The sequence below is a fragment of the Cupressus sempervirens genome, chromosome 10 (assembly GCF_028749045.1).
Source record: "Cupressus sempervirens isolate cs-2001-9-10 chromosome 10, ASM2874904v1, whole genome shotgun sequence".
In the NCBI taxonomy this organism is placed as follows: domain Eukaryota; kingdom Viridiplantae; phylum Streptophyta; class Pinopsida; order Cupressales; family Cupressaceae; genus Cupressus; species Cupressus sempervirens.
Genome location: NC_143127.1, coordinates 491,152,699 through 491,165,959, shown reverse-complemented (window position 1 = coordinate 491,165,959; position 13,261 = coordinate 491,152,699). Strand labels below are relative to the sequence as shown.

Genomic DNA, 13,261 nt, shown 5'->3' with positions numbered 1-13,261 from the left:
CATCTTCCAAGGTCTCGAACCCAAGATACCCCTCTTAACATGGGATTGCACCTAGCATTGCGTTGTCATGAGTTCATTCTCACAAATAAATTTTAAATTATCATTTTGATATATATATATATATATATATATATATAACATTAATTAATTGAATATTTTGATAAGAATTATAATATTTTAAATATTGTCATACGTATGATAATACGATTATGTAAACATAGTGCAAGTTCGCAGGTGAAACCTATACGGTCACTGGAAGATCTTTAATAAAGGTGGTGAAACCTGCATTTTGTAAGACATAAATACAAACTTGGAGGGCAAAATAGTGATTCTTGATGCATTTGAATTCATTATTTTGTGAAAATGTCCCTTAGCTACGACTCCCTCATGTGCTATGAAGATTGCGATGACGAGGTCCCGAACATTTCCGAGGACGAGGACGAGGTCGAGGTCACGAGTTCGAATCTTCCCGAGGAGAAGGCCGAGACTTCAAAGATCATTGAACTGCCAGACTTTATTGTCGAAGATGAGGAGATGATCTCTTTGTTTGTGCAGAAGGAGACAAATTATCTTCCCAGGGCTGACTACATTGAGCGTTATCGAAAACAAGATGCATTTGCCACGGCTCGTCGAGATGCAATCAGCTGGATGCACCAGGTTCATTTGTTAAAATATAATTGCATCACTAGTCATTGGAATTCATTCTAGGGAAAACTTTAACTTTAAATTTGGTTACAGATTCTAAAATTTATTCACCTACCGGTTAGATTAAGCGATCTAACCGGATCCATGAAATGACATTGCATTGAATGCAAGAAAATTAAATATTTGCTTGAAATACAATTTTGCTAATTTGGAACTGGATTGCTTTGATTGCAAATCGAATTTGTCTCTGTAAATGAGCTAAGGAGTACTGTATTTAAATTAAGGTTCAAGAGGATAATGATTGCAGACCGCTTACAGCATACTTATCAGTAAATTACCTGGATCGTTTCCTGTCAACCTATCATTCGTCGGTAAAGCATCATTGAAGCTTCGCTGAATTTTAATTCTGCTGAGTCCGAAATACTTTAGAATTAAATATTTCTTATAAATTCTGCTGAGTCCGAAATACTTTAGAATTAAAGATTTCTTTGTTTGTCTTGTAATACTTTTGTTAAACAGCGTCCGTTACCTTTGTTATGTGTTGCCTGCGTGTCACTGGCAGTAAAGATGGAAGAAGATTTTCCGCCACTTACTGACTTACAGGTAAAATGAACGACTTCCAATTTGGCAAAAGCTGAGCAGTTCAGTTAGAAGATTTATGGTGAGAGCTCAAGACTTTATATTGCAAATAATGTGCAGGTCGGAGGCGCGGAGTCTGGTTCCGAAGCTGGATCGCTATACTCAATGGAATTCCAAATCCTGACAGCATTAGATTGGAAATTACGCTCCATTACACCGTTTATCTTCATTCATTACCTCTTGTACGGAATCAAAGGCACCACTGCAGTGCCTCAAGACTTGATATCTCCAATAACTGCCTTCATTATGAGTACTACTAGAGGTAAACAGGAATACTGTTCAGTTACAATACAGAAATAGAAAGGAATATTGCTCGGTCATAATATAGAATATCTGCAATGAAATTCCTGCGATCTATATCAATAAATGTATCTTTCGATTTTTGCAAGCGCTTATTCAATGCATTCAATCTTTGCAGCGATTGATTTTGTAGTTCATCAGCCATCATCGATTGCTGCAGCAGCCGTTATGTGTGCTCGTGAGAAGATTTTACAGACAGATTCTGCAGAATGCAAAGAAATCATACTATCTTCGAAACCATTCAACAAGGTATAATTCAAACTTTAAATAGATCAATATTTTGTTTCGATAATGTCGTATTTTATTTTTCAACATTGATTACTTCGATTACAAATAAATTTAGCCTATTTTATCTTTAAACTATAATTGCTCCGGTAACGAGTAGATTTAGCTTATCTTATCTTTACACTTTAATTGCTCTGGCAACGAGTAGATTTAGCTTATTCGATCTTTAAACTTTATTTGCTCTGGTAGTGAGTAAATTCAGCTTATTTTATCTTTGAACTTTAATTTCTACTACCTTTTCTTAAAAAATAAAATGCTGGAATCTTTGCAGCGCGCAGACTCATTTTGCATTGTGTTTGGTTGAATTCGCTAGTGCATCCTGGGAAACTAATCTTCTGTTTCTTTCTGTTTTCTTTCATTTCCCGCAGGAGAAAATCATAAGCTGTTACAATTTAATGCAGTCGCTTGTGATGGACGATCGCTCTGGTACAGATGAAATTTCAAGCGGCTCGCCTCACAGTCCAATCGAAGAACAGGAAGCTGCGGCCAGTATCAGCGGCGAAACCTCTCAAAACACCAATCCTTCTAAGAAGAGAAAGATCTGTGAAACATCGTGCAGGGCAGCGGATCAAGAGTGGTAAATTTGGAAACCCCCGAATTATATATTATTCAGATTAGTATTTTTCGTTTCAATTTTAAATTTGGATCAGCATAGCTTATGAGCAAGTGAATGCGTGGATTTTGAGTCGGTCCGTCTTTCCATCATTGATATTATAATTTGGCGTGTTTAACACATTATTTTAGCGGAGATTTAATTCTGCACATATATAAGTAGGTACATATTTTTTATTTTGGTCGCAGATATATGCAAGAGGAAAGCAGGAGGGTTTTGGATTTGGTGTCTTTTGAAGACAATCACTCACTCGCACCGGAGACTTCTGTATTTCAGAGATGGACATTGAGTCACTCCGTTGCAAAATTTTGACTACATCGTTTTATTTCTCGGTAAACTTAGTTCCGATCTATATTATAAGATAGAAAATAGTTGATCATATAATTGTAACTACATTTTGCATGTCATTAGGTTGATTAATTGTTTAAAGAATGTAAAAAGGTCAAAAGCGTACATCTCTATTTGTGTTGGACTAAATGGTGTGGATATTGTTTTGTTGTTTAACACCACACAGATGTAGAGGTGACATATAGTTGCTATTATTTCTCTTTTCATAGTTCAAGGATGAAAACTTTGAGTTATTTTGTATTAAAAGGATAAGCAGAGAGTGCGGGAATAAGATTGGGGAATAGAAATTTATTATTCTGAATTTGTTAATCTCTATCTGTTCCCAAAATTTGATGGAGAATATGTTTATCTTTTATGTTTAATTGTGCAAAACTAAAATTCGTCGTTGTATTCAGTGAAATAGTGTGACTACCTCGTTAGGAGATCCCTGTCTTGCATATGCAGAAGTGATCGTATTCCATGAGATGCAGTCTCATTCTTTCATATTGTCAAACACTTTATGAGCATCAACCAATCTTCCGCACTTGACATACATGTTAATCAGAGCATTATGAGAACTTTGTACGTGTAACATCCCCTTCAACATAATGCTGTGAGATTGAGATCAATAGTGGATGCCATTGACATTTTATAATTGTAATCGGGGATGGGAAAATTATCTAGTGTATTTCAGTAAATGTGACATTAACAACAGTAATCCTGGGAGCATTTTTGCTCCAATAGGATTCATTGTTGCCTATCTCTGTGTCTCAATGCAGAGCTTTGGATAATCTGGACTTTGCCTCAGACATATGATTGCGAGAAGAGAAAATAAGAGAAAGTTTACCACTCTTCAATTACTAACCACCAAAGATAGACAATGAAGTGCTATGTTCAACAATACGAGGACATGTTAGCAGCGTGCCTCGATAAATTGGAAGAATTCCCTTCACAGAGTAGTCTACTATGAAAACCTTTGATAATAAAATAACATTTTTTTGAGGAAATCATACATGAGAAAAACGAAATGGAAAGTGAAATTTTTTTCACGGATTCGAAAAGAAAATTAGTTTTGAAAAATTAAAATTGGAATTGGAATAGGCTATTCCAATTCCACCTATTTAGGTGAAATTGCAATTGTTTATTTTGGGCCAAAATTGGGATACGTATTCCTATTCTCAATTATAATTTGGTACACCGAAATAGAAGATTCAAAATTTTAAGAATTTATATATGCCTATTCTAGTCTAATTCCCGCTAAACAAGCCCTTATAGAATTTAATTTTAATTTCTTTCTAATAGTGTCATTTATTTTTCTTTATTATGGTGAACTATTTAATTTTTTTCTAAGATGTTCAATATTTGCAAGCCACTACTAAATTAATTTGTACCTATTTTTCAATCTTTCTTAAAAAAAACTAATTTCTATTAATAGGTATCATTAATAATGAAAGTAGAAATTATAGTAATTATAGGCGAAGTCTTCATTTAAATTAGCATATTTTAATTATTGTGGCCATCCAATTCCATCTTTTTATATATATGCATTTTTACCTTTTAAAAAAATAAAATTAAACAAACAAGTTGAACAACACCATCCTATGATTAGGAGTGACCTATAAACATGCTATAATAGGTACTTTAGAATTACTTTAGAATTTAAGAAATAAATGATGATAATAGATATTAAAAAAGATCATTACTTGTAATTTAGGTAAGTAAAATATCATATTAGAATATTTTAAAGATAAACTTTCATGATAATATTTTAATTGACTCTACTATTATTCATAATGTACATGCCTAATAATATACATATTTTGAAAGTCCAATAAAAATTTGTAGTTCCTAGCATTTGGAGTTAACCATAAAAAAGTAAGCTATGATAACCCTTAACAGTAAATTCTTAATGGGTAGAGAAACTAAATCTCCTTTTATTATTTGTAAATGAATGATGTTTTTCTTTATTATTGTTGGTAATTGATATGGTCACGGTTTTAAAACTTGTAATTCATGTTTTCGAACCACTTTGAACCTCAGTTCAAAGTAGTTTGAAGTGGTTCAATTGTTCGGTTGACCCATCCTGGCTCAAAATTGTCAAGTTCAATGATTCAGAGCAGAGGTATAAGGATCATTTAATCCAGGTTCAGAGGACTTCACAAGAAGTTTCACAGTTTTAAAACTCTTAGTTTCATATGTTGAACCTCTTTGAACCACTTCGAACCGAAGTTCAAAATAGTTCAAAGCGGTTCGACAATTCAAATGCTTTTGGAAATGCAGATTGGTCAATTTGAAAAGGTTTAGAATTCAGTCCCTGTTCATGATTCAATTTCGGATGTTGAACCTCTTTGAACCACTTCGAACTGAAGTTCGAAGTAGTTCAAAGTAGTTCAAAATGGTTTAATGGTTCAAATAACCCATCCTACAGGTTCAATATAAATGAAGTTCACACTCATTGGTTTGAGGTGGCATAGCAAGGAAGTTTAGATCATAATTATCAGAGCTTAGCAACTCCAGTGTAGTGCCTACCCTCGTTCACATCTTCTCTGGACATATTATTGCTATTATTATCAGACTTTGATGGACTAGTTTTATGTAGATGGATTAGTGGTATTGTTTTGACACTATCAGACATTATGTTATGGATTCAGTTATTATATGATGAGATCATTTAGACTTCACATTTTATGTATGTATGATGATCATTATATTTTTTTCAGTTACTGCTGATGATTAGTTAGATGGTTGATTATCTTATGTGTTTTATTATGGATACTTACCCCATACTTGCATGTGTATGGTGTGCCTGTTTTCTTATTGTATGGCGTTTCTGATGTGGTTAAGGAAGGGAGTCGTAGTCACCTGCTTAGTCGGGATCTACATGATGCACCAATTCCTGCCATTGCCTATTTAGCTTAGCACTATATATATTGTATGTACATGCATGGCTTTTCTGCAGGTTGCAGGTACCGGGTATCGACTTCCCTGAATTGCCAGGATGAGCGTACCCTATTATACTATCTCAATGATAAGAGAGGGGAGATAAATTCTCACGTCCAAATCCCAAACCCTAAAACCATTTGTCCTAGTGAGTTAGGAAAAGTATCCAAGTTGAATACCCACTGAATGTGTCGGATGACATATTTTGTGATTTTTAATCTTTTAGACTGATTTCGTATGAATTGTCCTATGATGGGTTTTCGTATTTTATCATGAAGGTCTATGGTGAATTTTCTATTCATTAAGTCTTAACAAAAAGATTTAATTAATAAATTAATTATTTGAGAGATTAAATATCATGATTTTTGATATTTTGATTATGATTAATTCAACGAGAATTAATCGAGAAATAAAAGAATTAAATTATAAGAAAATTAGAAATTAAAATAAATAATAATTATAAAATATTAATAAATTAATAAACAAATATTAATAATAAAAGTTATAAAAATTAAAATGGGAGTTATAAATGGAAATTAGTTAAAAATAATTGGAATTATAAACTTGCTTGGAAATTAATGCAGTTTCCCATTTTTCATGTGTCAACAACACGGGGGTTAGTGCATCAATTGAGCACATGGTGTCTACAACCCTAGGGCTTATCAAAAAGGTTGGAAATAGGTCCATGCTTAGTTGGTGATATCTTCCAGCTGATTCTAGAAGCATTCTAGGGTTATCCAAAAGCTCTTTATATTCGGGCATTCCTTAATAGCTTAGAGATAGCGGGGACATAGCGTGGATAGTATGGTTAGCGTGGAGAATAGTTGAAGCATTCGAGGATTTGGGAAAATTCGGAAGAAGGGGAGCTTGCTCTGCGGGTTATCTGAGGATAAGCGAGTTAGCATCAGAATCCGGGTAGATTCTTGTGATTTCATTATAATACTTCTACATCTTGTTTTCCCCTGTCTTCTTCGTATTTTCCATATGTCTTCATTGTGCATTTTCAATTTGGGCAATTAAGTTTTGTTTAAGGATTCTATATGCTTAGATCTGAAAATAATACGGACTAGGGTTGCAATTCATGGACAAACCCATTAGAATTAGTCATCAGAGAATTTTTAAAAGAACAAGTTTCATAGAGAGGTTCTGAAAATGAAAGCTTCTATTTTTATAAACATACTGAGATCCTGTATATTATATATATATACAAACACACACACATATATATATATACATAAACCTTGTTATATATATATATATATATATATATACATACATATATATATATATATATATATATATATATATATATATATATATATATATATATATATATATATATATATATATATATATATATATATATATATATATATATATATATATAAAATATTTATATAATCACAACCTTATTATGGCGGAAACATTTTAATAAACGTATTTTGCAACTTATTAATCGCGCTGCGATTGCTTGATAAAATAAATACTAATGCATGGTTGGGTGGGGGCGGAATTGCACCCCGTACCCGTGCTTTAAAGGGTCGCGCGGTACCTGCTACGCAGTGTACCCGCGACTGTATTGGTCGCAGGGTACCCGCGGCAAATGTCACAACAATGACAGTCGACGGCATATTCGATTCGGCTTTGTTCTAAGGAAACTTTGTTATTCAATTTTCCTTTATGAATTGAAACTAATAAAAATTCGGTTTCATTTTTTATAAAATGCAAAAAAAATAAATATTATATTATATATGTACGTATGTATATGTTTAAATATAAATATATATATGTATATATATATATATATATATATATATATATATATATGTTATTAAAAGATTTAAAGTTGATAATAAAATATTTATAAATTCATCTCTTTTTAATGATGAATAGTTTTCTAATTTTATAGTTTTAACTATTATGAATTAATAGTTTAAGATTATAAGATATATGAAGTATATGAAAATTAAGTTAGAAGAAACGTCTTTTAAATGATATAATTGGAAATTAAAGTTTAGAGGGAATTTTTAATCCATCCAAAAATTAATACATGGAAAAACGTAGGAAAATGTTCTTCTTCTAAACTTGGGATACAAAAACTGAGATTTTGCATATGAATTCAAATTTGAAAACTTAGCAAAACCAAAACATGTGTTTACATTGTGTATTCATTATGCTAATGTTTTGGGTTTTGGGTTGACTAGTGTTGACCGGTATAGGACGTCTACCAGAGGCTTGGGGGTTATGTGAATGTGATGTCTTGATGATGTTTAATCACGATATTTATAAACCCAACCATGATTATGTGATGGAATTCTCTATGAATTGGTTGTGAATACTGATTGTTATAGTTGAGATTCTTATGTCTGGGACCCTTGACTTAACCATTATTTTCGGTCATCGATCAGTTATCCTTGGATATATTCTAGTCGCCATGATGGGACTAATGTGTGGATTTATTATTGATGATGTCATGTTGTGACATGTTTGACTCAACCATTTTGGAGTCTTCGATCAGTATGATTTTGAGATATATTTTGGTTATTGAGAACCAATGGATATTTTGATTATCAGTGATACTTCAGTTGCCAATAGAGAGTTGTTGTGTTCATGATTTTCTATGGATGTTGCTCATGGTGACTTGATGATTTTATGCATATTTGATGATTTTTAATCATGGGTATTTGTTGATCCTTATTATGGTGATTTTGTGGACTTTCTTTATGATTATGATACCATGAGCATTAGGGTAGGATATCTGCATGTAGTGTCGGGAAGTGGCTTGCAATGGGGGCCGGGGCCCTAAGAGGCTGCCAGGGTAACTCATTGTAAGTTGGATTAATAAGTGATAACATTCACACACTTAATACTAACTGAATGAACCTAAAAAGATAAGAGTTTTTGGTTCTCGCCCATGCCTTGAGTGCTTGTATAGGCTAGGATGGGGAGTAGAGAGAATGCATGGTTGTGACCTTGCATTCCATAGTATGCCTTGTCAGTATGAAAGGATACTAGTGGCCGCATGAGATCTGTATGGACCGTGGAGTTTAGCTAACTGCCAGGGTAACTTGTACGAGATAAATGCGATGACACTTTCCCACTTGCATAGTAGGTTCCTACATATCATTGTGTGCCTCTGGGAAGTAGATGTCTGTTTTGTGATTGGAACCTTTGAGTTAGTATACTTTTAGGATTCCTGGACTTTAGAGTCATGTGCTATGTGGTTTTGATAACCTGTTTGGGACTTGAGATTATCTCTTCAGCACGGTGGGAGTGGACCACTTAGGTACCACACGGTCGAGTGGTAGTGTATTTTCCACTCTTATCATCTGAGATTCATTGAGACTTTGTGGTTAATGCGTCCTTCGTGATGGTGGATATGTATCCTTTCATTGATGATTAGCATATGTTAGATGATGATATCTTATGCTTTACTTTTTATGTTAGTAGGATGTTTAGGAGTGACATTCCTACTATGATAATACCGATGATCTCTTCGGTGCTTGGAATGTTATGCACGGAGGGATGGCTAGGATCCATGATGGTCTAATGATGCTATTAACGGTTGGGAGGAACCGTGCACTTAGTTTATTTATTTGATCTTTATGATAGATGTAAATGACTTTTATGATGATGTATCATGAGTATCATGTGATTATCTTTACTTTGATGTATCATGGATTAGAATAGGATGATGTACCTTATTCTACATATGTATATTCTTTTAAGCCTTCATACCCTGTGACATGTACAGTGGATGGATGATCAGTTGGATATGTAATAATTGAACATTGGACTTATCATTATTATTTCATGTGGATGTTGTAATCATGTAAGTAATTCACATTAAGGGATCTTAAAGAATGTAGTCTGTTATGTATGATATGTTTACTCTTTAGATGGACACTGCTATTGCTTCCGTTATTGTGCATAAGTTATATGTGGTATTTACTTTCATGGAAAAAAAAAAAATGCTACCAAACTTAGTGAAATACTAGGTTAATTCTTTGGATCCCTTGGTGGGGCATTACATTTGGTATTAGAGCCCGAGTTTCTACATTGGGAACTCTGGGTATTTCGGAACAATTAGAACTTGAACTATTAGGTGTATCTCTTCAACTTGAAACTAGGTAAATTGAAAACAGAACTTGATCTGTGCTGGTATGTTTTCATACTTCAACACTTAGTTGTCAAAACTAAACTTAGTCTATTGTAACATGTGTCTCTTGATTGTAATAGTACTCTATACTGTTGCAGGATGGTATCTGGGATTAGGTCTTCTGTTAGAGGCTGAGGTAAGGGCCATGGAAGAGGCCGTGATCGTGGTAGAACCGTCAGTGCCCATGAGTTTGCCCATGAGGGATCGGTCCGTATGGAAAGCAAGGAAGAGCACTCCAATAGGCAGTAGGAAGAGAGCCAAAGAGAGGACCAAGCTGAGTCTGAAGAGGTTGGTCTGAGACAGTTGATGCAGACTATTCTAGAACGTCTACCTCCTATTCAAGAACAACCTAAAGTGCATCAGACATAACAAGAGCATAGACCCAGATCTAGAAGCCCTCGAAAGGATCATCAGAGGTCCATTGTGTCCACTCAGATGAAGGATCTTTCAAGATCCAAGGTTAAGCCTTTCAATGGGCAAGGGTCTGGTTATGTGGCCGAGCAGTGGCTTATTTCTCTCGACAGGATTTTCGCTATGCAAGACTTTGACAACAATGTTAAGGCAAGATTTGCGATCACCAATTTAGAGAACTTTGGAGCCACTTGGTGGACAATTGAGGAGAAGAAACTAGGGATCGATATGAGCAGTGTCACTTGGGAACTATTTTTGGAGAGTTTCCGAGAATGATTCCTACCAGAGGAATGGAAACAGCAAAGGGCAAATGAATTTCATAATCTCAAGCAGTGCACTATGTCAGTGACCGAGTATGCGCGTAAGTTTTATGAGTTCACAGTGGTACCTTTTGGGTTGACTAACACTCCATCCGTATTCATGAGTTTGATGAATGGTGTTTTTCGATCATACCTTGACAGGTTCGTACTTGTGTTTCTTGATGATATATTGATATACTCTAAGAATTAGAAGGAGCATGATGATCACCTGCGGTTGGTATTGCAGTGTCTGAAAGACAATCGGCTTTATGCTAATGCCGCTAAATGCAAATTCTTCAAGTCAGAGATTCAATGTTTAGGGCACGTTATCTCAGGTGATGGTATATCAGTGGATCCTGCAAAGATTCAGGTGATAATAGATTGGCCAACACCGACTAACATGTCAGAGATTTGTAGTTTCATGGGTTTAGCTGGTTATTATCGCAGATTTGTCCAGAACTTCTCTAGGATAGCACATCCTATCACTTCTCTTCAGAGGAAAGGAAAGAAGTTTGTGTGGATAGAGAAATGTGAGGAAGCGTTGCAGAAGCTCAAGGAACTTTTAACTAGTGCACCCATTTTAGCAGTACCTGATCCAGAGGGAGATTTCATGGTGTGTACAGATGCTTCTCTTGAAGGTATTGGGGCAGTGTTGATGCAGAATGGACGGGTGATAGCGTATGAATCACGCAAGCTCAAGGATCATGAGTTAAATTATCCTACACATGATCTTGAGTTAGCGGCAGTAGTTCATGCTTTGACAAGATGGAGACATTTCTTGTTGGGGCACAAATTTGAGCTACACAGCGATCATCGTAGTCTTCAGTATATTTTTACTCAGCCTAATTTGAATGCTCGCCAGAGACGATGGATGGAGTTTCTATGCGAGTACGATTTTGAGGTTAAGTACATTCAAGGTAAGGAGAATGTGGTGGCAGATGCTTTGAGTCACAGGAGACATGTGGTATCATCTATGACTCTTAGTGTCGATTTGAGGGGTCGAATTCTTTAGGCACTTCCCATGGATTCATGGTATCAGGAAGTGTGTAGAGAGATAGATTCAGGAAGACCCTTGGAAGGAAAGTTTGCAGGCTATGTTCGAGAATTAGATGGTCTTTTGAGACATTTGGGGAGGATTTATGTGCCTTTAATGGATGAGCTTTGCAACTGGATTCTAGTGGAAGCCCATCGTACACCATACTCAACACACCCAGGTGTTAAAAAGATGCATGCTGATTTGAGACATTTTTTCTTTTGGTCCGGAATGAAGCGAGATATTGCTGATTTTGTGGCTAGGTGTCTTGAGTGTCAGAGAGTCAAGGCAGAACATCAGCACCCGGCTGGACTTTTGCAGCCAAATCTCATTCCTTCTTGGAAGTGGGATATTATCTCCATGGATTTCATTGTAGGATTACCTATGACAGTTCGTCGTCATGATGCTATCATGGTCACGGTTGATCGATTGACTAAGGTGGCGCATTTTTCACCTATCAGGTCTTCTTACACATCAGCTTCTGTAGCTAATGTCTTCATGCGTGACATTGTGAGATTACATGGTATTCCTAGAAAGATCATTTCTGACAGGGATCCTGTATTCACATCTGCATTCTGGACATCGTTGCAGCATGAGCTTGGAACACAGTTAAACTTCAGTTCGGCATATCATCCAAAAATTGATGGTCAGACAGAGAGGGTGAATCAGGTTTTGGAGGATATGTTACAAATGTATGTGATGGATAGGCAGACATATTGGGAGGACTATCTCTATCTAGTGGAGTTTTCTTACAACAATGGATATCATAGTTCTATTGGCATGGCACCTTTTCAGGCATTATATGGTCATCCTTGTCGTACACCCTTGAGTTGGGACAACCTTGAGGATCGCATTCTGTTGGGTCTTGAGATGCTTCGTGATATGGAGCAACAGGTAGTGCGTATCCGCGAGCATTTAACTACTGCACAGGATAGACAGAAGAAGTATGCTGATGCTCATAGGACTGATAAGCAGTTTGCAGTGGGAGATAAGGCTTTCTTGAGAGTGCGACCGCGAAAGAGTCCAATCCGATATGGAAAGGGTTCTAAGCTAGCACCTTGTTTTGTGGGACCATTCGAGATTTTGGAGAGGATTGGCCCAGTTTCTTACCGCCTTTCTCTACTGCCCAGCCTAGCTCGCATTCATGATGTTTTCCATGTTTCAGTGCTTAGGCAGTATATTCCTGATATTATGCATGTTCTTGATTGGAATGCGTTGCAGGTAGAGGACGAGCAGCTGGCTTTGGAGCCGGTTCGTATTTTGGAGCAGCGGGGGTTGACCCTCAAGGGTCGAACCATCGAGCAGATAAGGGTCCAATGGGACCCTACTGACGATTCTTCAGCTACCTGGGAGGATGCGGCTAGATTGAGGGAGTTATATCCCTATTTTTTTGTAGGCTTCCAGGAGTAAGCCTAACCCAAGGGGGGGTGGATGTAGTGCCTACCCTCGTTCACATCTTCTCTGGACATATTATTGCTATTATTATCAGACTTTGATGGACTAGTTTTATGTAGATGGATTAGTGGTATTGTTTTGACACTATCAGACATTATGTTATGGATTTAGTTATTATATGATGAGATCATTTAGACTTCACATTTTATGTATGT

The 13,261-nt window shown here is 35.8% G+C and overlaps 1 protein-coding gene across 2 annotated transcripts; it reads left to right on the top strand.

The window, feature by feature from the left end:
- Positions 1–328: 328 nt before the first annotated feature.
- On the top strand, positions 329–3,866 carry LOC149534813 (cyclin-D1-1-like). 2 transcript variants are annotated; one of them, XM_089803253.1, is made up of 7 exons: positions 329–657; positions 930–1,016; positions 1,165–1,248; positions 1,345–1,546; positions 1,703–1,833; positions 2,238–2,446; positions 2,671–3,866. In XM_089803253.1, coding segments are annotated over exons 1-7 (1,008 nt in total). In that variant the 5' UTR covers positions 329–363; the 3' UTR covers positions 2,672–3,866. The 2 variants fall into 2 exon arrangements, with proteins under 2 accessions (XP_089659379.1, XP_089659380.1); XM_089803254.1 differs by lacking the exon at positions 930–1,016 and having other exon boundaries at positions 2,671–3,189.
- The last annotated feature ends 9,395 nt before the right edge of the window (positions 3,867–13,261 follow it).

Coding starts and splice junctions, on each gene's coding strand:
- LOC149534813 (XM_089803253.1), top strand. CDS start 364: ATGTCCCTTAGCTACGACTCCCTCATGTGCTATGAAGATTGCGATGAC. Junction 1,249..1,344: donor CGCCACTTACTGACTTACAG/GTAAAATGAACG, acceptor AATAATGTGCAG/GTCGGAGGCGCGGAGTCTGG. Junction 1,547..1,702: donor CATTATGAGTACTACTAGAG/GTAAACAGGAAT, acceptor CAATCTTTGCAG/CGATTGATTTTGTAGTTCAT.